We start from the raw sequence: 25,947 nt of genomic DNA, 5'->3' as shown, positions 1-25,947 counted from the left end.
AAATTATTTGTTTCAGAAGACTTACCCAGTAAAATACTCAGCTTAGTGCTTATAATGGGATTCTTATAAAGGTTCTATCCAGAAAAGCTCTGCCAAAGTTTCTGAACCGTTTTTTGATAGCTTGTTAATTAACATACGGCTCGAACCCAAGAGGTATTTTTGAGCCGTTTCTTTCCTGCTCATCAGCGTGCTGCTCCCCACCATCAAACCGGCATGACCAGAACCCAACTACGAAGCACCGAATTACGAGCAACTAGAATGGAAAAGTCGTAGCACATTTCCATTACCAGTCTTGAAATGAGTTCAGTTGTGCATCAAGAAATCAGAACTTAATAAATTGTGATCTGTAAATAGCATTTATGGCAAGACATTTTTCTACTGTAGATCTCAATGAAATTTCGAGTAGTGATGAAGTGGCTTGGAAATTGTAGAAGAGATTCTTCCAACACACAAGAATCTTGAGAACCATCTAGATGCTCTTTGAACTTTTGAGAGACTATAGGCAAACAGGAGATGTAATGACCGGGTCCTGTTAAACAACCAACTCGCCGTCATCCGACCAGTTCCAGCGGCGTGGCGGCGAGCCGGAATGTTGTCATTACTCTGCCAGAGCAGAGCAGCAACAGCGGTTTGCTGACGTGAGGAAACCATCAACAGCTGATTGTAACTGCTGGACTCCGATTGTCAGAACTATAAAATTACTCTAACGGTCCCTATAACCGGTCTCATTCATTGCCGCTTGTTTCCGAAGACTATCTATCAACAGAGCGGGGCTCGAGAAATTGAAAGAGGAATACACCCAAACAATCTTTTCTCTATTTCAATAAAGAATAAATTACTTGATTCACGAATTTAATGTAGCTTGGAATCACCGAGATGATGCTGTGAAAATAGGTTTTCATTTAGCAAATAATTGTAGCATCCAACAACATAATCGAGAAATGACGTTATGAAATGATAAATAAGTAACTGGTAAGTTTTTTTGTGAAATAACTACTTAAAACAACATACAAAAACATTAACCACAAATAAAGTTTTAAGGAACATTTCATACGTTCAGTAAATTAAAGTTTAGATTGCATTGCTAAAATATTACAGGCAATGTCCTCATACATCTTCTAACGAGACGACTCCGATTAGTTCCTTCACAGATTGTCTGGAAAGTTTTATTTATTTTATTTTCAAATATTACTAAAAAAATAAAATCTTCCAATTGTATAATAACATGCAAGGCATGAAGAGCAGAGATCAAGACTGCTCATCAATTTGTGTTTAGTTAGTATTCAATCAATACAGCGTTGGGCGGACAGCGTTAATGTTTCTTGTCCTTGACTCGATTCAATTTGGAGTGCGTCTTAACAGCCAAGAATTAAGATCAGCGGACCCTCCCTATTAGGCTAACCGTCGGTGTTGAATATTCAAGCAAGTACGCGAACAGATGCGGGATTTGCTAATGAACACACAAGGTGACCTTCAGAGCTTGTAAGGTCAGTACCCAGACACTAGAGGACGTTGACTGCGCCTCCGCACGTTGTTGAGAGTGCGAGGGCTGAATCTGACTCACTGTCTAGCCAACTGGCTTTTGTTAGTAACAATTACTTGTTACCTGAATTATCGTCTATCAGAAACTAAAGGACGTAGTCTGCGCCTCCGCACGTTGTTAAGAGTGCGAGTGCTGAATCTGAATCACTGTTTAGCCAACTGGCTTTTGTTAGTAACAGTGACTTGTTACCTGGATTATCGTCTATCAGAATCTAAAGGATGTTGTCTGCGCCTCCGCACGTTGATGAGAGTGCCAGGGCTGAGTCTGACTCACTGTCTAGTCACCTGGCTTTTGTCAAGTAACAATTCTTTCAATTCTTTCAGCACAATGCGTGTTGAACATCTTGAGGGAGACTTAAACTGTGGTTCCTTACTAAACATGTCATGTAATCCAGCGAATAAGGCTTAAAAAAGCCTAAATCTAAATATTGCAATGTTCTTCCAAGGCTTATCAAAAGTTTTATTGGAAGTACGAAGATTAACAGTAATACTTTTACCTCGTCACCAGCAAACAAAAAGACGTATTTGCGGTTGTTGAGCAACCTTTCATGACAACGTAATAATACTGCAGACTTTATCATTTTTGTAAGGAAAACTACACAGACCCCCCTCTAGAAATCTCTGATACGACAACCAACACTCGGGTTGGTCTAAAAATACTAGGGACTCTGAACATTTTTGGAATAGTCTTGTCATCCAGATTACAAATAGTTTGGGTAAAATAAATTTAAAATGACTTCTTGATGTTCTTTATTGCAAAGTGAACTGAAAGAATTTGTTTCGAGACTTTACAAGCAGATACTATCTTCTTCAGGTGAATGAATTACCCCATCTAACACAAACCTCTGTTTGGATTATAAACCTACGGGCTTCGTTCAATATTAACAGCAAACTCTTGATCTAGTTCGGAAAGCATAAACCTTTTGGACAGATATAGCTCTTTGAAAGAAGGATATTTTCGTAAACAAAACGGTGCGAGAGGAAATGTGATGAACAGTAGACAGGCAGGTGGTGACACACTGTCCTCCTGACTGCGAGCCTAGGCACGAGTCTTGTTTTCTCCTCTCAACAGCCTCTCCTGGCACTTCCGTCGGTTTCCCCTGTGACCATGTTTGCGTCAACAACCTTATTCGTGCACCTGGATGGTACACCACTCCGAGGTGGTCGTGCCTTACGAAAATAGAGGGGGAAATGTTTAATTTAGTTATTAAAGTAACTGATAATGATGGTGAATGTATTGCTCTTGTGACAATCTATAGTTTGTTATGACTAAACATAAAGCAGCATTAAATTTTTCATTGATTTGATAGCTAGTTAATTATACAGTATATGACACACTGAAGGTTAGAACTAGTTTTTTAATCGTTGAAGATGAATACGTAGTGCTGCTATAACTCATCTGACACCCCTGGCAGAAGTTTTCCACTAAAATCGGAGAATAAATTAGTAGTCTCTAATAATGACATAGTGAGGAAATTAGCGCATTAAGTCGCTGGTTCGAGGAATGCGACTAATACCAGTTATGGCTCACCAGACTTCATGGGTTAGAAAGCGGGGCATCTGTTTGAGGATTTCCGAGTATGAATCGACCGTGAAGTCACCCACTACAGCTTTCTTCACGGCTATCTGCACTAGATGGCCTGATTGAGGCAGGAAATGCCCACTCCGAGGTCATACAAGTTGTCCCTTTGTGACTCGATATTGTCGAATTTGATTTTAAAGAGGATCATCTCAAAGTCTTAATCTGTCCACGAGTCTTTCTAAGGAATTTGGTCAAACAGTACAGGTAGACAAACGATACTGTACGATACGAACAGTGATGCAGGATTTCTCCCTATTCTATCCTTAGCCTTTCTTATGTTCGACATTTTATTATCCAACGCATTCGCAAAAAAGAACACACACAATTATGCAAATTCAATTCAAAATCTTCTTTTCAATCTCTTTCATCATCAACATCATATTTTTTCATTTCATATTTTCTTTTTTCTCTCTCTTTTTCAATTTTTTGATTTGTTTGAATTTTTTTGTTTCGCAAATTCAAAGCGATATATTACAGAAATATTAGTGCAATGCTCTATTTGTTATCCAGATAGCTTAATTCTAGATTGAACAAAGTTACCTTAATCTTCAATAAACACTCGTTGGATAAATTAATAATTTTCTACCAACATTATTATTCCTTGGATAATCCTATTACCCTAATTCATTCGATTGGAAGGAGAGAAACTACAGTGCAGGAAGCGCTGTTTGGAAAGTGGCTGGACAGTGAAGGTACGGAGGACGAAAATCAGAGAGGTAACTCACACCATCACGGTGTGACATCTGATTCTCGCTACCTCCCTAACATCTAGAACGGCTGAGGTCGTGTTGGCCACTGCGGCTACGGACAGCCTGCTGCTGACGCAACAAGAATGTGTGTCCCGTTAGCAGCTCAGGTCGAGCGTGGGCGGTGGCAGTGGTGGTTGCGAAGAAAGTACGGACAGGTTCCCGGCTTCACCAGTTCGCCATTTTCTTCCGCTCCAATTGAAAAGGGAAGTCAGCCAATGCCCTAGGGTTCAACTTTTGTTCGTTCGACAATGAGGAAGATTAATGAAGAAGAGTTCATTAATGCTTAATGAATACCAGATTTTCTCTGACGCTCCAGGTCATAACTGATGCTAATGATTTTCTAGGTTGTACTTCCTTGATGAAATACGGATTCTTTCTGTTCTGTTGCAGCGAGTTCCGGGTCATATTAACTTCATGTACTTAAAACAATATGTACGCTAAAATAAAGGACAATTATGAAAATCGAATCTCGTATGTTTAACTATTGGGAACGTATGTTGAATATCGATACTTATACAGAGATCTTATCAGACCGGAAACGGCGTATAATTCGTTTTTATATACTTAGCGAAATAAATACTATATCGTTGCCCTTCCTGTTTGACCTGCACTCCTTGTAGTGGAGACATGAATCATGAAGCACAAGGGGCAGGACTATACGGGTCATCCTCCGGATGGTAGCCTGCCTGGCCACCATCAACTAAACTTCCAATTTTGAACACTCAACCACACTATAAATATTAACACAGCCCTGATCACGGAGAAGTATGTTCAATACAACGGCCTTACCTTAAGTCCCCTAAAGGTATCTATCACAAATCTGCACTTTACCAAGAATTATTTACCCTGGTAAAGATGTACTCCCCAGGCAAGCTCTTTGTCTAGAACAATACCATATGTTAGGCTTCAATTTACATCTTTTGCATAACCTTCTAGCAAAAAGTGGCAAATTCTTCCTACTGACGTCTCCGAGTTAAGAAGACAGCAGCAATATGCAATGGGTTTATGTTAGGGCCAACCTTACCGTACATATTTCCATCAGGTCTATATCCCCTTTGGTTAAATCAGTGACCGTATTGTTACACAACAGAACCAATACCGTCTGCGTAATCTTATGCAAGACATCCACAAGCAAGTTCCAATTAATGAGGAAAGAGATAACACCTCCTTGCAGATACTCCCCGATTACACTTACACTAATCATTGTCTTTAGAAAGGAGTTAGGTATTACTGCACCCTGTATATGGCGATATGGTTATATGATCAGTAATTTTTCATTCTCAAATTTGACTGCCAATTGTGTGTTTAGTGACTGCATCAAAAATATTTTTAGTACAAGTGTTGTCAAAACCCTTTTCAATAGACACTCAAAGCAACATTTTTAGCCACCAACTCTTTCTCCTGTGCACTATTATATGATTAGTGTAAAGCAGAAGCATATTATGTCCTTGGAGCGTATTTATAATGTTTTGCATTTGTGTGGAGCGTACAATCAGAGCTACCTATCAGTTATACGAACCTCACAAAGAAACTTTAAAAAGAAAGACGTACACTCGGCCTATAGGATTCAGGATGATCCTATCAGATCTCCCCGATATGGCATAAAACCCCCAGACAATCTCCAGGATATAAAATATACCTGAGAGCCACAGATACCATGAATAGCCCGCACTAACGATAAAGATGAGATCAAGCCCTGTGTAAATATGCCAGTCTGAACCCGTCTCCTCCAGACGAATTATATCTAAACAAACCTATCGTCCACTCAATCCATCTGAAGGTCACCAACCGGCATGCCATACTATATATCTTAGCTGTACTAAACCTTTCAGTAATATTACAATAAACAACACTTCACAATAGCATCCCCATACACCACCAGACGCAGCACTTTGAATAGAGAAAAGCACACACAAACTCTCCCTCAGCGCTCTTCGGTGAGGCATTTTCAGGGTTTGTTGACTACAGGACAGCTCTCCTTAAAAGCTGTGTGTGTTTGGTTTAAAAAAATTTTAAACTCCACAGAGGCTCCGCACACACCGGGGGGAGGTCACAATCCACCTACCATAAAACAGATCTGATAGCTGCGCTACCTGGCGCGATGCAATCTGGAAGACGGACTTGCCCTCACTTCTAATCTGAGATGGGGTAACCACTCTCCAGGGTGTTTTTATAGGCATCAGGGTTCTGTAAAAAAGGGTCACTACGTGCTGGCTTGGGCGGCCCAACCCTAGATCCTCAATAATGCTTACTCAGGCATTTATATTTTATGTTGTGGATGATTTAGAGAAGATCCATCAGTAGCATGACGAGGAAAATTTGCTTTTGAATGGGATCCATTATACATTTTGCGTTTGAAGATAAATTATCGTTTTTATATGGTTTGAGTCCAAAAATTTCTGACCTCAGGTATATTCCCTATGGTATTTGTTTCTTGTATCAATAAATTAAAGTTTTATCAACGGACACGCGTGTTCCTCGTGTCCGATTAAAAACTTTTATTTTTTTACCTGTATATTTCGAGATCTCAATAACGTCCCAGTTGTAGCCCATGACATTCCAGGTCTGACGCAATGAGGAAAAATAGGGTGCAAAAAGACCACCCCACTTGCCAACACTTACTCACGTATGCTTAGAGATACATTGCCTTAATAGTGTCTGATAATGCCTCTGTTGGAGCCAAGGCACTCCAGGTCTGCAGTCAAGAGGGATATGAAGCGGAAAAGAGAACTTCTCTACTTAAATCGGGTATGTGTAGGAATACCTCGCCGTACTATAGTGAGAATGTTCGATGATGCTTCTGTTGGAGCCCAGGATATTCCAGGCCTGATGCGATGAGGAGGGATATTGGTGAAGAAAAGGTGACCTCTTCCAGTTGCCATCGAGCTCTAGTATGCTTCGGGACCCACACCTTCTCCCCTTATTAGTAAGAGAGACCGACAAACCTTATGTAACGTACCTTTGTTTGGGCCGCAGCGAGAGAAATGACACGGTGAACGTTAATAAATCAAGAACGGAATGATGATATGCATTATACCAAGGTCAGTGCTTTCTAGAAACTAGAGCCTCTTGGTTTTCCTTTCTAAGGTTTCTATTCGCTCCCAGATAATGGATTAGAGAGTGTGAGTAGACTAAAACGTAATCTCGGTAAATGTTGAGCAGTGGCTCTTGACGATTGGTTCCATCTCGGTGTATCACAGTTTCTGGTTATGTTCTCCTTGTCAAGAGGTTTATATTAAAATGTTTGTATGTAAAGAAGTGACTAATTTATTTCATGTGCAATGTCACAAATTCATTAAGCTTATCAAACGATGAGTTCTTTAAAGAGAAAGAACAAATAGTAGACAATAATGACCAAGTAATTCAGGAAAGGTTATCTATCTAGAGAGTGGTTGGAATCATTGTATGTAGCCAGATAAAAACAAATGTATTTTCTCTTAAATGGTAAAAACTGTATTTTTAATATATTCAATTGAATTGTGAAGTCCGAAGATGATATCACTCAACTTTACAGTGTTATTGTTACTTTACTCAACTTTACTTTCTAATTGTTACTATTAGAATTGTAAAGACCTTAAGACATTTTAGCTCCCCCAGTATTGATGTATACGACTTTCTAGTCCCAGGCCTCTATATTTCCCTACAACAAGTGGAAATGTCCTTAGAATGAATCTTCACGTGGGACTGAGAGTGTTAAAATGTGTACATTGGATTAGACGATTGACTTTGTTTCCCATTACGAATTTTAAGCTTTTGCACTTATACGTCGTCTGTCTTCTGTTTCCCCGCATCTAACTAAATATGTTAATCGTGCATGATGTCCTGATCGATCAAATCTCAGAGTTGAACTTCTCGTAATAGTGGAACTTCAGACTAGCTGAAGTGAACCTACCGATAAAGTATTACAAGCATGTACAGGTATGTATGTAAGTATGCGGCATCATAATGAAAGAAAGTAGAAGGTAGAACGTTGAAGATACAATTACCGGTATAATACCCGGTCAGGACATAACAGGTCACTTTCTACGTTACCTAACTTCAGGGGCACCTACTCCGTAAAGCCGGCGAGAGAATGACCGGTCCTGCAGACAAAGAGTTTACTTCCACATGTTTTCATCCACATGTTTACTTCCATATGTTTATTTCCACATGTTTTCTTCCACATGTTTTCTTTCGCATGTTTACTTTCATATGTTTACTTCCACATGTTTTCATCTACATGTTTTCTTCCATATGTTTTCTTCCACGTATTTACCTCCACATTCTATTCCTTTAGCGTGTTTTGTTTCTAACAACGACAACGCAAGATATTTGTTAAAAGTTTGTACATCCTTCAATCTCAACATAATTATCTCACTATATCAAGTTTTTGAGTTTGTTCCTCATTTTATAATACCCTCCTATATATTACTAATATCACTTAATGTTATCCAAGAGACGATGCTTGTCAATTTGTTTGTTTCATTCACATTGCAATTACGATTAACTCAAAACTATATTATATTTTATTCTATACTCTATGGAAGAAGTAATAGTAGCAACCGCTGCACGACGTTTTATGGTTGATATTTACAAAAAAGGTGTCAAAACTCAATTTTGTTGGAATTCTCTAAAACTAAAATAATTATAATTTTTATTTACATTTATATGTAGTTAATTCAAATTTTATTTACATTTACGTGCATTTAATTCAAATTTTACATTTGAGTTGTTACAAGGGTATTGAATAACACACTTTTTAATTTTTAAATATATTTTGTGATTTGTCTGATGAAGAAAGCATTGCTATCGAAAGGCCTCACAAAAATAAAAGTGTTAAGTATTGGTTTTTGTGTTCTAAATGCAGTGATTAAGTTAATAGTAGCCGATACAAGCTCATTATTTAATACTTTTGTACTGTTATTATACGTAATATCATAGAGAAAAGTATAAACCATAGTGGAAAGATTTTCAACACTGGTAAGTGGTACTGAAATCCTGAAGGCATGAAAAACTCGGGATTAAAAAATTTGTTAATAGCTATCGTATTTTTCTGTGGGAGAAATATAATGCATTCCACTTATTCCAAATTAGCAAAACACATAAAACTGAAAAATCTATGATAGGCTACGTAAAAAAAGTTTTCGGAGAAAGATTTATGTCAAACAATTCAGTATACTAAACGTTAAATACAACCAAGTTTTGTGGTAGACAAAGACAAGGTGAAGAGTACAAGTTTGTTTATTAATAAGAAGGAAATGAAATGATGAAGGTGGAGTGCGAATAGGTTCCTGTTCAGGACAACAATCTTCTGTGTCTGATGAGAGGAAGATGTGATTATTATCCACGTGATAATTACATACCACAGCGTAGATTAGAGACATCACCATCAAGTGTGGTCAGATGTTTGGATTCTATGAGTTGGATACCATCCAGGTGAGGATACAGGTTTCACTAAGTTTTTGCAGCAGATAACAGATTTATGATCTGGTAGAGGATAGGACTTAGTGCCAAAACAGTATTTTCTCCCAGTGACGATTATACAGATTAAGAGTGTTTTTGGATATACGAAGATTTTATTGGATGAACAAATATGTTTTGTTAGAATGAGCAAAGATGTTTTTGGATATACGAAGATTTTATTGGATGAACAAATATGTTTTAGGATGGGCAAAGATGTTTTTGGATGTGCCAAGTTGGTTTTGACAAGTACGGATATCGGAGCCAGTTATGACGCATGTTAACCATGTAAGGAAGGCGAAATGACTGTTTTAAGGAAGTTTAATGTCCTCTTGATATTCACAAGGTTAACGCTTCTTCCAAATGATTCAAGAAGGGTTAACGAATTGGAATTTTCTTATAACGTCCATGTAATACCTCATAGATTCTCGCCGTACCTAAGGTGATACATAATTCTTGGTTACACATTTTTTAAGACTGCCCGGTAAAATTTAATAATACACCATGTCACCAACACCGCTAAGAGAACAGACTTATCCTGCTTATCAATAGGTAGAACATGTTTATATTTTAAAGTAAAAAAAGTAAAGTTCTATAAAGTAAAGATGACTTTTTTTACTAAGCGAAGTTAGGGCTAAGCAGCGTCTCTAACACTTAATCTAGGCACTGAAGGCTTAAAGGTGACTTCCGAACCACCACCAATGCCGGGCAGGCGGGCTGCTTGCAAGGACAGGATCGCTCGCGGTCACCCATCCAAGCAGCTACCACGCTCGATGTTGCTTGATTTGGTTATCTTACGATAACCGCTGTACCCGCTAAACTGCGGCATATTGAAAATTGCGCCTCTATAGTACTCCATAAATAATTGTATTTTTTTTTTCAAATTTTACATTTGTTCTGGCCAATAAACTCTGTAATGGCGGGCTATTTTGCTCCAAACACAACAATCAAACTACGTTGACGTCTGGACCAGCGAGAGAAATATCTAATAGAAAATGGCAAGAAAATGATAAAATAAAAAAATAATGAATGGAAATGGGAAAACTGGCATGAGTGAATGTGGTGCGACTGAAATTTCTGTATGTCTGACTGGTCTCAATGTGGAGTGATTGTTCCAAATTATAGAAAAATGACTATTGCTATACATTTTTTGTAATGTTCTGGCAAAATAAAAATTATTTGATTTGATTTGATTTGAAAATAATGTTACAATCCGAAAATCGAATATATTTTTAAAGAAATGCTTTTAGAATTAGTATTTTATCACATAACATTATGCAAAGTATGAAACGTAATTCCTAGAACGATGCAAGTGTTGACCGATGTACCATCAAATAAATCAATTTTTAAAAGTAGCCTTATATGTTACAGTTGAATTCCATTAAAGGATATACACAGGCTTTCTTAAAATTTTTCCTTTTCGCAGTGATGCTTTTTTCAAAACCACCACAAAAATTTGGGGAATACCGCTCTAGAACCATAATTGAAAGAGTAATTTGCTCATTCCATGTAAAGTCTGATTACTTCCAAAGGAAACATTCATGATAGTATTTTATTTAATGACAGTTCGACAAATGAAAGTCGGACAACTTCCTGCAGAGGATGAAATGAGAGGTTTGTGTGGCCGACTGATGCAAGGGGAGGGCGTACGCGACCGCGTGGTTGGGCACTTGGGCACCGGTCCGTCACTGGTTGAGAAAGGGGATCCTGGATACAGTCTGTCTCATGCGATTGTTACGCGTTTGGAATTTATAGCCTTTGTTGCGAAATACAAAACGATCAGTGTTCACAGTAATATTGATGTAACATAATTTGCAAAAAAAAAAAAAATTAATAAATGAGGCTTCAGTCATTTATTTTCCAATTCAGTAGCTCAGTAGCCTACGCTACCTTCACAATATTGTTTCTTACGATGTACACTTTGTAAATGTTCTCTTGGGTTAAATAAGTCAGTTTATATTCTTTCGTCGTCAACAGGCCTAAATCAGGTATCTTTAGCTAAATGCTGATTAAACGGGATTTAACTAATTTATTACTGAATATTTTTAGCACTGCCAGAAGAATAATTTATTAATAAATATCTGCCAGTGATAAAAATTTAATCAATTTCAAATCCGCGATTATTTAGTCTAAATCCTTTCTTTTTCGTATTTGAGGTTAGTGAACATGTAAACCACGTATTAGGCAACTTTGAATTACAAAAAAAACTGTTTATAAATATACAAGCTGAGTAATCTTAGAGTATAATTACATGATTATTGCCAATTTAAATTTACAGTTGGTCGAAAAGATTGTTAAATGAGGATTGAATAAAATATATGTTCGACGTATGTTCCTCATATAATAATAGCTTAAGTTATAGGGAATAGAACTTTCAAATTACTGCAAATAATGAGTGACTTTTTAAAAGAAAACTTTTTAGTGACAGTTTCCGATATACGTGGGTTTATGACAGTTTCGTAAGCTTTGCACAGGGATATTCCACGAAAAGTTATGTCTATGTATAGGCCAGGAACATTTATGTTATATATTTTGTAATATTATTACTACAATTAATTTTCGCTTGGGCTATCCCATAAAACTGTGAAATTCAAATCTGTGTTTAATTTTGTATTAGTGGTACATAAAGGGTTCACAAAATGTTTGTACAGGTTAACGTGTTTGTTTGAAAAGTTTTGCAATCTTAGAATCGATACAGCAGTGAAACTGAGATTTTGTATTGTCAGCGAATTGAAGTGTATCTCATTCCACGTGTATTCAAGCAACACTCTAAATCATAAAAAGAGGAAACACAGTAATCTTACTAGAAGAGCTGTTCACAACGCTACCGAACAGCCAGTCCTAGTACTACCATAGTTCGGACTAAAGTGTTCTGCCTTTGGTCTTTAATACTCGTATGTACATCTGGATGTTAATAAGTGTTAGAAACCCCTTAAGTGGACAACAAGGTGTATCTAATAAACAGTTTTTATACTTTAATCGTGGCACATTTCCATCAGAGTTGTGCTGAGGCCAACCTCCGCGCTGCTGAGGACACGTTGTAATAGCTGTATTTACGTGGTACGGTGCAGGTACTACCGACAAGATTAACAGCCACTCGGAAGGATAAACCTGCTCTCAGCTCGTTAAAGGAAGAAGTTCATTCATGAGAAGTCCATTTATTACCTCGTTAGTTTACCTACTAATTGTACCAGACCACTCGATACTCGAGGAAATTACACGGTCCCATTACGAGCAAATTACAACCCACCTTGAATCTCAATGAATGGTCCATTCATATAAAAGATCGCTCGGGGTGATGATGCCATCGTGCCGTTATTGCGTAATGGTTTCCTCCGATTGGGCAATTCGGATGTTCAAAATTCTCGTAATCCAATTTGCAATCCGGCTTATCGAATTCGCAAACAGGTAGTGGTTGACCCAAGGTTAATTCCGCGGTCTCTTTCCCCTCTGGAGAAGTGTCGTTTTCTTTTCAAATTGGGATCCGTATAACTGTGCAAGGTACACTGAACAGAGAGGTAGCCAGGACAGGGTGATGACGTAAGCTCAGTGACCTTGGCCGAGAGTGACCGCCGTTTCTTCTGGTACCTCAGGTACCGCTAGTCCGCGATGATAGAGCAGTGTCATCTCAACATTGGCGTAGGGTTCCCACCGGGCCCCTGGCGTATTTTAATATTCATCGAGGACTTTAAAAGTACATTTAACGAATTACGAACGAATTTTACGAATTATGAATAACGAATTTGACCTATTCACTCACTCAATATCTCATTTGCTGGGTTAGTTTATTAACTTCAGTTGCTGTATACCATGCCAGTTGATAACAAAATTAAAATGCAACTCCTTTTCATATCTACTTGTACAATGCTTTGAGTTTTATTTAGTGATGTATTGTTGCTGTTATGACTACTAATTCAATAAAATGTAATTTGCACTGATTTAAAACTTCTAGTGTAATTTTTTTATAACACACGATTCTTTTATATGATTCTTTTTATATTGCAGAATAATGACTTTATTTCATGCAAAACAGTAAAGTATTATAATAAATCATTTGTTCAAATTGTAAACATAGGGCGACAGTTTAAAGGTGTGTATTGCTTTCAACAAAAGATTGTTTTTAATCTAATAAAATAATTTTCAAGAAAACTAACTCTTATAGTATATTTCAAAAATAAAAACGTTTTAACTGTAAATATCTTAAACATTTCCTGACGGATTCCTATATTTTCGTTTCTCTTGGATGTCTCCACTTTCTTGTATTATATTATCTCTCTCCATCCAACAATACACACACATTTTTTCTTGAAATGTATTAATGGCGATTGTTGATTTAAAAGGAAAATATGATTTCGGACATAACGATTTATTGATTAATCCTTGCTTAACCCCTATCAGTTGACAGTATCTGATCTAATGTGATGTGTTGCAGGTGTGAAGCATGAAGGGTGGAGTGCCTTGTAGTAACGGGCGGTGGTGGGGGTGTGCGGTGATCGTCACCCTCCTGGTGCTGCCGTCCTGCCTTGCCAGACCCAGTCCCGACTCAGGTACAGTAAAATATAGATGATAACACATGAGTTATAACGCTCTACATTACAAATAACACCCAAGTGTTACGATGAACACTCATGTTACAGTGGCAAGAAGTATAATTTTGCAGTTTGTAATGCGTGTAAAAGGATTTCTTTCGGACATTTGCCATTGTTCATTGAAACAAGAAATCAGTAACAAATTGTCACGTTTTTGTATCACTGAACGAAGTAAAATGTCCGAAAATCCTGTTACCTTTACAACCCTTCCATCTTCCGAAACCAAATTTAACCGAAATATAGCTTCATGATTTATCAACTTTTATAGTTAGAGTTTGTATAAATATATTTTACTTTGTATGTTTACCTTAAAGATATAAATCTGTGCTAGTCCAGTTTAAATTCAGTCAAAATAATACATCGATACTCTTTGTATTCCTCCTTGCATTCCTCCTTGTGGACAAGGAGGAATGCGCTCGGTCAGTGTTCCCTCGCCCCTCCCAACAGACAACGGAAGTGCGAAGCGACGCAGTGGACGAGAAGAGAATACAAAGAGGCAACATCCGTCACTGTTTACATGCCTTTGACTTCATTATACGGGATCTCACATGCATACTGATTAGTCAACCCACAACACAAAAACTATAAAGAACATTTGAAAATATACCGTTATACAATTTGAATGTGTTAAACCACGGACCTAAGCTTCAATACTGCAGGAACAAATGTCACTTTTCTAGGAAGCACATGACTCAGTAATTAGTTAGGTTGATAATAGTGAGGGAATGTATGGTGGTTGCAAACGTTGATTTTAGTTGGAGACGCAGTTTACGTGGTGTTGATATGCTATGTGCGGTTTTCTTTATAAGAATATGGAAAAGGTATTCACAAGTCATTCAAATATGTATAAATATAAATCAATATTTTTTTTAATGAATGGCCAATGGTGCGATATGTTATATTCATACATTCATAATAAGTAACACGTTGAGTTTAGCTGCAGTTACCTTCCTTTGCAGCATCTGAAATCTTTCCACAATAGCTACTTTATGTGTAGTTGAATATAATTTTTCCTACTTATTATTATGTTTTTATGTAGCTTTGCTCCATTTACTGTTGGTCAACAAGAGAACGTGAAACAAATCAAGATACAAATATCATAGCATACTAGAAAATAAAACAAGAACAAACATAGAAAACTAAAAGAAATAATTGCAAATAATTTACTGTTGGTCAACAAGAGAACGTGAAACAAATCAAGATACAAATATCATAGCATACTAGAAAATAAAACAAGAACAAACATAGAAAACTAAAAGAAATAATTGCAAAGTGGATCAGTCACGATTTTTAAATTTTACTTTTCCGGTGTTATTGAAAAATTTATCATGCAAATGAAGAAAACCTCTGAACTGTGTCAAAATATTTGTGTATATGTGTCATATCTTTATTACGCCGTAACTTACATCATACACACGCAATTTCAACATGGTCTGTATTAATTTTTCTCTACAACGATTTTGTTCTCCGAAGAGTTCGGCGCACTATGTGACACAGCGCCCTAAAACTCGGAAATAATAAGACACCAATCATACATTTTTGTAATAAATTCCTCATTATTGTTTTTTGGGCGGTGGTTAAGGTTATGTTATTAGATTTTTCTAAAACTTGAGAAAAAGGCAATGTAGGCATTTTACCCCTATTAATTACCATTGACTTCAGAAACTACAATATTGTATCATTACAAAGTTTATACTTTTCTTTGTAAAGAGGTAAAATAAATTCAGTCATTGGTACAAAACTGCCTAAAAATAAACAACATTTACCTCAAGTTGTCCGTTATTTTTTCTACATCAGTGTCAATTCTGTCTGACAATTGACATTACAAATCAGAATTTCATCACAATCAACCTTACACATGGATCCTTTGTAGAGCTTGACTCAAATTTTGAAAAATATCGTTGTTCTGTTCTATTGAGTACATTCATGCACTGCTATAATTTAATACTTAAATTTTATCCATCAACACTTCCTATTACTTCTATTACTACGTGGAGTATTTATTTGTGATTTAGTTTTCTCAATATGGTTCATGCATAGCGGCAAAACATAGCCTTTTGACGCTTTTTTCAAAACCAAATGTCGCATGAGCAGTTTTACTTTACTGAATTAACTTAATTTTTTTATACAAGATGATTAACCTTTTCACATGATTTTTCCAAGTGATGGTACCGTCTTCTACAAGAAATTATCACCTTTATCTAAATTTATTAAATTCACTTAATCAATTACTGTTATTGGAGTTAATTACGTAACACAAACCACTAGTAATAGTATGCTTCTAGTATGAACTTCTACACCCGATCAGGAAAGGTGTACTTTATAAAGGATCTTAATTGTATTATTTTGATTTAATTGTTTCTAAATATGTAGTGATTAGTTAATACTCGTATTATAAATTAATTATAAAAATATTAATTAATTATTTGAAAAGCGTTTGTAGTGTAATCTTTTAATTTTTCAGCTATATACAACTTGTTATTTTTGTTAGCCTAACATATAATGCTTATTAGCATTTAAATACACGTAAACATATAATTTATTGTATTAGGAAGCTTTGATTTATTATAAAAATTATTAAAACTAAGTAGACTCTCTCAGGTTTACATTGTAAATTATACAAAATACGACGTTAAAAATACTAATGTGAATGTGATAAATAAAAACGGAAATTGTAGTGTTTTCAGAAATTATAATAAAAAAACTTAATCAATTTCGGGCAAAACGGACATGCGAGTAAACTAGAGGAGTAATGTAAACACAACCATATAGAAAACTCAGTTGGGCAGCGCAAGGCGACAGACTAAACCCCTCGTTAAAAACTTAAAAACTAGAAATATATTTGCTGAACTAAATGCCAAAGGCTACCATAGTGAATCATTAAAAGATATCCTACGTAGAATCTTCAATTTAATTGATTGATTGAAATACACTTAAGCATACCTAGAGCATAAACACATATGGTATGAAGATTGTTATGCTATATACTTTGAAACCCAAATAGATTTAAAATTGTAAAATTCTTTCACCAAATACACCGATTTCTTCAGGTGTACTCCTACTCTGATATCAAGAGAGCCCTTAAACGAAAGTAGGCAGAGCTTATAATTCCCAAGGTCACATTAGTATGCAAGAACTTCCACTGTTAAGAATAATTAGGGTTTAAACTTCAGTTGTAATCATTTTTGAGTTTTTTGCCAGATATTGAGTAGTTTTTTCCACACTATGCGGCGCATCGTTCATATTTAAAGATAAATAAATATTTTATTGCAATTGACATTTACAATTAAATGTTATGCAACCGTCACTTGATTTTTTGTTAACTAAAATTTTCCATTCAATCTTACATCGAGGTCCCATTCAAACTTACAATGTTTTCATTCACTCTCTCTCATTCATTCGAATTATACCACTCTCATCCGGTGGTCAGTGTGTTTGTAGCGCGTTCTCCCAGTCGTGTGTCATAAACTCGTCTGTGTTGTAAAAGGCTTCTGCGATCAATATTTTTTTGAGACTAGCTTTAAATGCCTTGAGCATTGGGACACTTTTAATTGAATTTGGTAGCCTGTTGACCAGATGAACTCCTACCTGTGAGGGCAAACGTTTATGGACTACCGTTCTGTGTCTCCCAGTTCGGTAGTCCTCCCTTCCTCTAGTTTCATAGGAGTGAATTTCACTTCCTCTTATATGATCTCACTTTGACCTAAAGAAAATACAAGTTTCTAAAATATAGAAGGAAGGTAAGGTCAAGATTTTTAAATTTTTGAAAGCTGGTCTGCACGACTCTCTCCTATGTAGTTTAGCGATTATCCGAACAGCCCTTTTCTGCAGAGTGAAAATTCGTTTAATGTTAGCGGCTGAGCATCCTCCCCACAAGACCAATCCGTAGGAAAGGTGTGGACAGATAAACCTCGAAGCAAAGTACAACGACAATATTGCCTTAATTATCCCTCTCTGAGTGAGCTATGTTGGAAGACTAAAAGAAGAGTTCATCAGCACGTACTAGTAATCGCACTACACAGTGCTACCACCACCAGCGCAATAATACTTAACGCAATGGTTTAAATCCGTGTCCATGTTTGGCAATAGTTGAAGAAGATACGTGCTTCTTGTTATCAAAGATACCTAAGTTTAGTAATTTCGTGACACAAAAGAAAAACACAAATATATTTCAGATAGTTGCTTGTTAAAATACGTATGTCCGTAGCACTGGTAATGGATTCGTTATTCGTTGAGAAAAATTGTTTGAATTTTATTACACAGTTTCTAGTCATTAACTGTTTAAGATACATTGTCGGAAGACAAGAAAAATAGAAGAAAGCTATTATTCCACGATGAGTTGCACCACTTATATAATACGAACATAAAATGAAAGAACAAAACGTTTTTATAATTTGTTTCAAGATTGGTTAATCACTTTAAAATTTGATTGAATAGAGTGAATATTTAGTGGTATCAAATAATCATTCTAAAAAAACAATATTGAAGTTGAGGAAATGATTTTTACATTAAACAACAGATGATTGTACGGAGTAACATTTCTGATTTATTACAAAGATCATTTCCTAGAATGATATTTTATAAAAAGGCGTTATTTTTTATATATATTTTGACATTTAAATAAGTATTTTCCACCATAAATGAACGAAAATATATATCTCAATCTATCTCAAAATATATATCATATACACATACAGCAAAATTCACATTTCATCTAAAACTGTTTTTGTTTTGGAGATGGTTAGAAAGGTTACTTAATTTTTTTACTTCAAATATCTATATTTTATTTTTTAAATCTCAAAATAATAAGTAATAACCGATTTCGTAAGGGTTTACTAAACAACTAATTATGCATTTATTTACTAACTTAGAACTCTCAATTTTTGGTATGTTGTTCATCAAGAGACATACAACAAATGCTGTAGAAGATATTTTTACTGCCGTTACTTTTGGAATAATGATGAGTTGAAGTGAAGAAAACTCATTTTTTAAACAGAAACCCACGTTTTCTCCATATGTTTGGTTATCATAATCCACAAAAAAAAAACACAAAATATTTTTCTTTTACTCGAGTACTTGGGTGAATACTACCCAATCAGTAAACATTATTTCCGAGGTAATATAAGTGTATATGTGGTAGAAGAGATTTTTTAGCGTGTGAGAGAGGTTGCCAGGGATCTTCTTCAAAAAATAAACTGTAAGCAAAAACATGAGAAATCTATTAAATAACTGGGAACAGAATTATAACAAATATATCTAACTAACATTGGTTGTAAAATGTAAAAATCCTTAACAACCTGGCATTAGAAGAAATATAAATTGAAATTAAATTAAAAAGCATAGCCTATGGTAAAATTTGTATTGTGTACAGAAAAATCTAATTACATAGAGAGAAGAGGAAACAAATACGCCAGAGGAAAGTAAACATAAGGCAGTGTTAAAATTGGGAAACGAGCCAGGAAAGTCAGCAATCAAAACAAAAATAACTATAACTGACGCTCAAATTTCGAAAACTGGAAAAAATCCACCGTTGATTTTGAAACTATTAGCGTAAATGACACGGGCACTAACTGATGGGAAATGTTGGTTGGTTGGCAATACTAAAATGTCAGAAAATATAGGCTACTGCCGTTGGGCTCATGGAAAGTATTTCATCGATCTAAATCTAAAACTCAAGTAAAATGAACATTTTATTAAAAAGTATAGGCTTACAGTTTAAACTTAAAAAAACTCGTGAAGGTTTCTTAATTTATGTCAATTGCTGTGTCTCTTCAAGACCACTACCAAAGCAACTTATCTTTGTCTTTTTGATGACAAAGAATTTTAAAACTTGCATTTGTGGCCAAGCACTTTTATACATATTTAGGACGTTTCTTCATTTTAAGTTTTTTACTTATGTCTTTGTCTTTTTTATTCGTTTCTTCTCAGTGTTTTCCATTTATATGTCGTGTTCTACTTACTTTATTTGTTGTAAATAATTCAGTAGATATTTTTGTTAAATTCTTAGTGGTATATCTAACCTGTAATTAGATATTTCATATCCGTTTGGGGAAGACACTTTTTGACTGAGCGCAATCAAGAGCCACTTTTGTCTTAAAAAATCGTCAATCATGTTTACAACTGAAACCAAACCTCCAATGGATTGTTTTATAGTATCTAAGTACCTGATTTCCAGTTTTAAATTTGCTTTGTGTTTATCCTTATCCGATTATCTACCACTTATTTACCGTTTCACCATTTTATAGACAGTCTCTCTCTGACTCACACACAATTAACCCAGGCACATCAGACAGACGTGCCATTACTTGTAACAAGGGAGAGCCAGTTTTACAAACCGCACCTCCCGCCGCTAGCGCAGTGCCAGCCTGGCGCTGTCTCTGCCCGGAGCTGGGCCATCCGACTCCGTATTGTTAGCGCCTAAACATGACCCACTTCTCACAAAGAGCTCTCATCTCTGTTCGGCTTCAGGTGTAATTTACCTCCATTGTAGGACGGGACAGGACTTCCGGGTAAATAACTGAGCACCTTCCGTCCCAGACCCAGAGGTGCCGAGCTCTCAGACTCTTTCAGGGTCAGGACTGAACGTATCTATACTATCATAACTTAGTTACGATAGAGTCACAACTGTACGGAATAATATTTTGGGGATTTCTAGTGTCATCAACTTTAATAGAGTATTCACTCTTCTAATAGAGCGTTGAGGGTCGTTTGGGCAATAAGACCAGATGAGAGCTGTAGAGAGCGTTTTCGATCTAGTGGGATCCTAACCTTGGCCTCCCTTTTCATTTTTCATTCAATAATGTTTGTTTTTCAAAATAAAAATCTTTTTCCACATATAAATCATGATAATAACACACGGCATAGAAATTACCTAATTTCAGACTCAACCTTTTCAAAACTCAATTTTTATTTTGGTCCTAAACTCTACAATTTACTTCCAAATGTAATGAAAATTCAAACAAATGTAAAGAGTTTAAAAATTATTTACTCGTAAAGGCTTACTTGATCGGAAAGGCTTTCTACAGTCTCCACGAGGCTCTCGTGATACCCATGTCTTGATTAGACCGATTGTTTTTGTAGTAGGAATAACTTAAAATTGTTGCAAGAATTTATTGTGTTTTACCTTTAGATTGTATGCTCTATTGTAAACAGTTGTTCTGTTGCTTTTTTATAATTTCTTTTGATACTGATGTTTTGACTTGCATAGAAAACCTTTGCGTTCTATTGTGTGAATAAATTATTCTTATCCTTAAAATTTATGATACGAATTTGCACTACGAGCCGGTTGTAGTGAAATGTTCCTTGAGTTTGTCCAGTAAGAACAATGTTAACCTCATTCACTTTTACGCTGTGATTTCTCATAGTATAGTTATCGGAGATGTCTCGTTTTAAGATATAATAAAATACGTATCCACACTCTTTTTATTTATTTTTTAATTTTTTTCATCATTTCAACGAACAAGTATAAATAATTGCAGCTTTTTCTGTATAACTAATAAAAATATCTGATTCCCACGCTTTTCGTAAGCTTTGTCCGTGTATGAGAACTTCTGATTCAAGTGAATTATATTTTCAACGCTGATGTAGAGTTGACCTTGTTGTCACGATCAAGAAAATCTCTCAAAAGTGTATTTTATAGCCATTTTACACGTGCATGTACTTTATTATAAAGTTGTCTAACACTCAAGCCTTAAATTCAACCAGAAATTTATTTTGAAGACAAATATACATCAAAACTTAGGGCCTTCAAATAGTGTTTGGCTATTTAATATACGTGACTGTCTTAATTGCAGTTTATAATGTGCAGGCGCTTTGATATATTTTATATTTTGCAGCGTCGCGTCGCCTGGTGATGAGTTAGATTAATGGGCATATCATATAAACCTTCTACAATCCTCTGATAAGGCTATAAATATACTTATTACTTTAGTACGTATTATAAATTAAAATTTTATGCCTTTTGTTTTATTTGAATATTAAAATATTTATATATTCATACAGAAGTGAATGTTGAAGTTTGCATTACTATTGGTCCTTCGATCGCCTCAGCTGCAGCTGCACGCCATGGTCTGCAATCTCGCAAGTTGTATCGTAAAAACTGAGAAGCCAACGCCATCTAGGCAGTACTTACATTTAATGACTTTATTACAATCCAATTTCTTACTGTTATAAATGTTTTAGACTATTCTCAAAATCTGTCAACATGAAATCAAACATTAAGTGAAATCTGGCATCATTCTTAACATGATTAGTTGGTATAACTTGTTTTTGTTAAGCTTAGAAATTTAATTTTTATAATAATCGTGGTTATAACCCAATTCGAACGTATTTCCTGAGCCGATCCTGTCACAGATTTAAGATTAAAAAAGTAAATTCATTTTACATCAATACATAGTATATAGTCTAAGGATATAGCTTCACACAGCGATATGGTAACATCGCCTCAAATTTCATCCGACTATCTTGGGTACGGGCTGCTTTAGTCACGACTACATTTTATTTAGCTTTTTAACACATACTAAAATAAGTAAAATGTGTAAATATATTTTACTTTATGCAGACAAAAGCTAGGGAGAGTAGATAAGGTAATTTATTCCACACATATTGTAATACACTCCGCATTCTGCTTATATGATAGATTTATGATTATACAGTTTTGGATACATAACGTAGCTATGGTGGGAAGGGTTGATTGAATGTGAATTTGAGTTTAGCTCTAGTTCACCTTCAGTATTGTGCACCCGATGAGACAACGAAAATATCACTTCACCTAAACTGCACTATATTTTGTAGTCTAGGTTTATCTGTTGTAGCTCTAGTTCACCTTCAGTATTGTGCACCCGATGAGACAACGAAAATATCACTTCACCTAAACTGCACTATATTTTGTAGTCTAGGTTTATCTGTTGTAGCTCTAGTTCACCTTCAGTATTGTGCACCCGACCCAATGAGACAACGAAAATATCACTTCACCTAAACTGCACTATATTTTGTAGTCTAGGTTTATCTGTTGTAGCTCTAGTTCACCTTCAGTATTGTGCACCCGATGAGACAACGAAAATATCACTTCACCTAAACTGCACTATATTTTGTAGTCTAGGTTTATCTGTTGTAGCTCTAGTTCACCTTCAGTATTGTGCACCCGATGAGACAACGAAAATATCACTTCACCTAAACTGCACTATATTTTGTAGTCTAGGTTTATCTGTTGTAGCTCTAGTTCACCTTCAGTATTGTGCACCCGATGAGACAACGAAAATATCACTTCACCTAAACTGCACTATATTTTGTAGTCTAGGTTTATCTGTTGTAGCTCTAGTTCACCTTCAGTATTGTGCACCCGATGAGACAACGAAAATATCACTTCACCTAAACTGCACTATATTTTGTAGTCTAGGTTTATCTGTTGTAGCTCTAGTTCACCTTCAGTATTGTGCACCCGATGAGACAACGAAAATATCACTTCACCTAAACTGCACTATATTTTGTAGTCTAGGTTTATCTGTTGTAGCTCTAGTTCACCTTCAGTATTGTGCACCCGATGAGACAACGAAAATATCACTTCACCTAAACTGCACTATATTTTGTAGTCTAGGTTTATCTGTTGTAGCTCTAGTTCACCTTCAGTATTGTGCACCCGATGAGACAACGAAAATATCACTTCACCTAAACTGCACTATATTTTGTAGTCTAGGTTTATCTGTTGTAGCTCTAGTTCACCTTCAGTATTGTGCACCCAATGAGACAACGAAAATATCACTTCACCTAAACTGCACTATATTTTGTAGTCTAGGTTTATCTGTTGTAGCTCTAGTTCACCTTCAGTATTGTGCACCCGATGAGACAACGAAAATATCACTTCACCTAAACTGCACTATATTTTGTAGTCTAGGTTTATCTGTTGTAGCTCTAGTTCACCTTCAGTATTGTGCACCCGATGAGACAACGAAAATATCACTTCACCTAAACTGCACTATATTTTGTAGTCTAGGTTTATCTGTTGTAGCTCTAGTTCACCTTCAGTATTGTGCACCCGATGAGACAACGAAAATATCACTTCACCTAAACTGCACTATATTTTGTAGTCTAGGTTTATCTGTTGTCGATGTAGAGTTCATCTTGAGCTTCTTCGTCACCAACTTTTGTTGGATCTCTTCACACGAACATGAGTACAGATTCCAGGAATGAAGTGTGATTCCAGACGCTGGACTAAGAGGAAGATGAACTGGAGCTAAAAAAACTCAACATTAACACCGTTTTGAGATTTGGCGTGTACTTAAGCATGTTAAGCTCCTTTTCGTTAACCATTTTAACGAACGCGTATGAAGGAAAATTACTAAATTTAATGTTAACCTAATCTATTTAAAATTAAATAACTAAATTTAACTATGTAGGCTATATTTTTCCTACTGTCTATGTTTTCAGACTGATTGAAAAGTAAATAACGGACTGTTGGGAAAAAGGACGCTTGGACAGTAAATACATTTGTATTTATTTAAGAGAGAATGTGTTTATCTCTTGCAAGAAATACGGTTTCAAACAATTCGGACAAGTAACATGATAGATACACGATACTTCTTATCTACCTCGTGAAAAATCCGATAAGCCTCAGCTGACTAAAACGTTATTTGGATCCAGCCAGCACATCGTGAGAATTGAAAGTTGGCATTGTTAATTAGTTTGTCTGTAATCCAACAGCCCACTTAAAATGTAGGCCCCTAACCTAACCTAACTTTCTTTAACCACAGAAGTATTAATTACTATAATTACTGTTTCTTACGTACAGGAGACCTTATAATTACCGAGACTATACAGCTTCCCCTGAAACTAAATATTCAATCATGTTCGCACATTTCTTGACGTCGGTCGCGTGTGAAACATTTTAAAATAATTGATACAATAACAATTTTAAGTTCTCTTATGTCCACAACGGTTTTATTTCAGAAGTTGACTTTTTACTATAAAGGAACGTAACCATCGAGATTATTGATTCCAAACACTAACTTTAATATCAGACGAAAGATTACTCTGCCATGTTTTAAGTTTCAACTTCAAAAAATAGCAACAAAGCAAATTTTGCCATATCAAACAGGTGTTAACAACTTTTTTGATGAGGCGAATGTACTTATTTTAGTAAATCTATTTTACATAGATAGTGTATATAGAGTTCGACGATTTCTAATAAGTCGTGTTTTTGTTTCAGATTCTGAGTCGTGGCGTCCAGTGGTCTCTGGACATAGAGCCAACAGGTACTCATCTGGACATAGATTAATCCTCAGGAGTCAACCATTATTGGCGCGACAAGACGAGGCTCTTGCACTTAGGAAATGTCTTAGAGAAATTAGAACTAGTGGTCTGAATAGAACGATTAGTATACATATGTGTTTTAGAACATTTGTCGTTTCTATGAAAAACAATACTTTCAACAATCGAACCTTTGATTTTAGAAGTTCTTTACCAGAGGGGTTTAGTAACATTTCGAAGGACTCCGCATACGCTGATAGTAGACTTCGGTGGGATAGAAATAACTCGATATTTAACCACAAACTGCTGGGTATTAATGACCAGCAATCATTTAATGCATTAAATAACAAAAGAATTGTTAGCGGGAAATCTATATCTAGGTTAGGTACTCAAAGACGAGGTCGCCGCTCCAATAAGCGTCCTGGCCGAAAAGTGTCTGTTGTAAAAGCACAGGAATTGCAGGACCAGGAGCTGAAATGGCTTCCGGTTTCTTTGGCGCCGCCTAACGATAAAGATGATTCAGACACAAAAATGAACTTAATAACACACAATTTGGTGCATAATTTTGTCAGCAATTCTTTGCCTGATTTAAAACTGCCACATGATAGTGCAGGGACGTTAGTACAAATAGTATCTCCTCTTGTAAAACAACCCAGTGGTTCCAAATGGGAATCTGATTCACTTGATGATTTAATCCTCTCCCATACCACAGAGCCTATCCATCACCATAAACCTGGTGTATGGCACAAGAAGCCCACTGTCATCCTAGTGCAAGACACACCACAAGAACTTCTCCCAAAGC

At 35.9% G+C, this 25,947-nt stretch overlaps 1 protein-coding gene across 1 annotated transcript in view; it reads left to right on the top strand.

The window, feature by feature from the left end:
* The window catches only part of LOC124357731, a 46,263-nt gene that overhangs the window by 9,051 nt on the left and 11,265 nt on the right, over nt 1-25,947 (top strand). Inside the window, exons 2-3 of the mRNA XM_046809741.1 lie at nt 13,745-13,859; nt 25,105-25,150. Coding sequence (XP_046665697.1) covers nt 13,754-13,859; nt 25,105-25,150 — 152 coding nt within the window. The 5' untranslated portion in view covers nt 13,745-13,753. The remainder of the gene's footprint in view (nt 1-13,744; nt 13,860-25,104; nt 25,151-25,947) is intronic.

Source organism: Homalodisca vitripennis, chromosome 3, assembly GCF_021130785.1.
Source record: "Homalodisca vitripennis isolate AUS2020 chromosome 3, UT_GWSS_2.1, whole genome shotgun sequence".
NCBI lineage: Eukaryota > Metazoa > Arthropoda > Insecta > Hemiptera > Cicadellidae > Homalodisca > Homalodisca vitripennis.
This window is presented reverse-complemented; position numbering and strand designations above follow the sequence as displayed.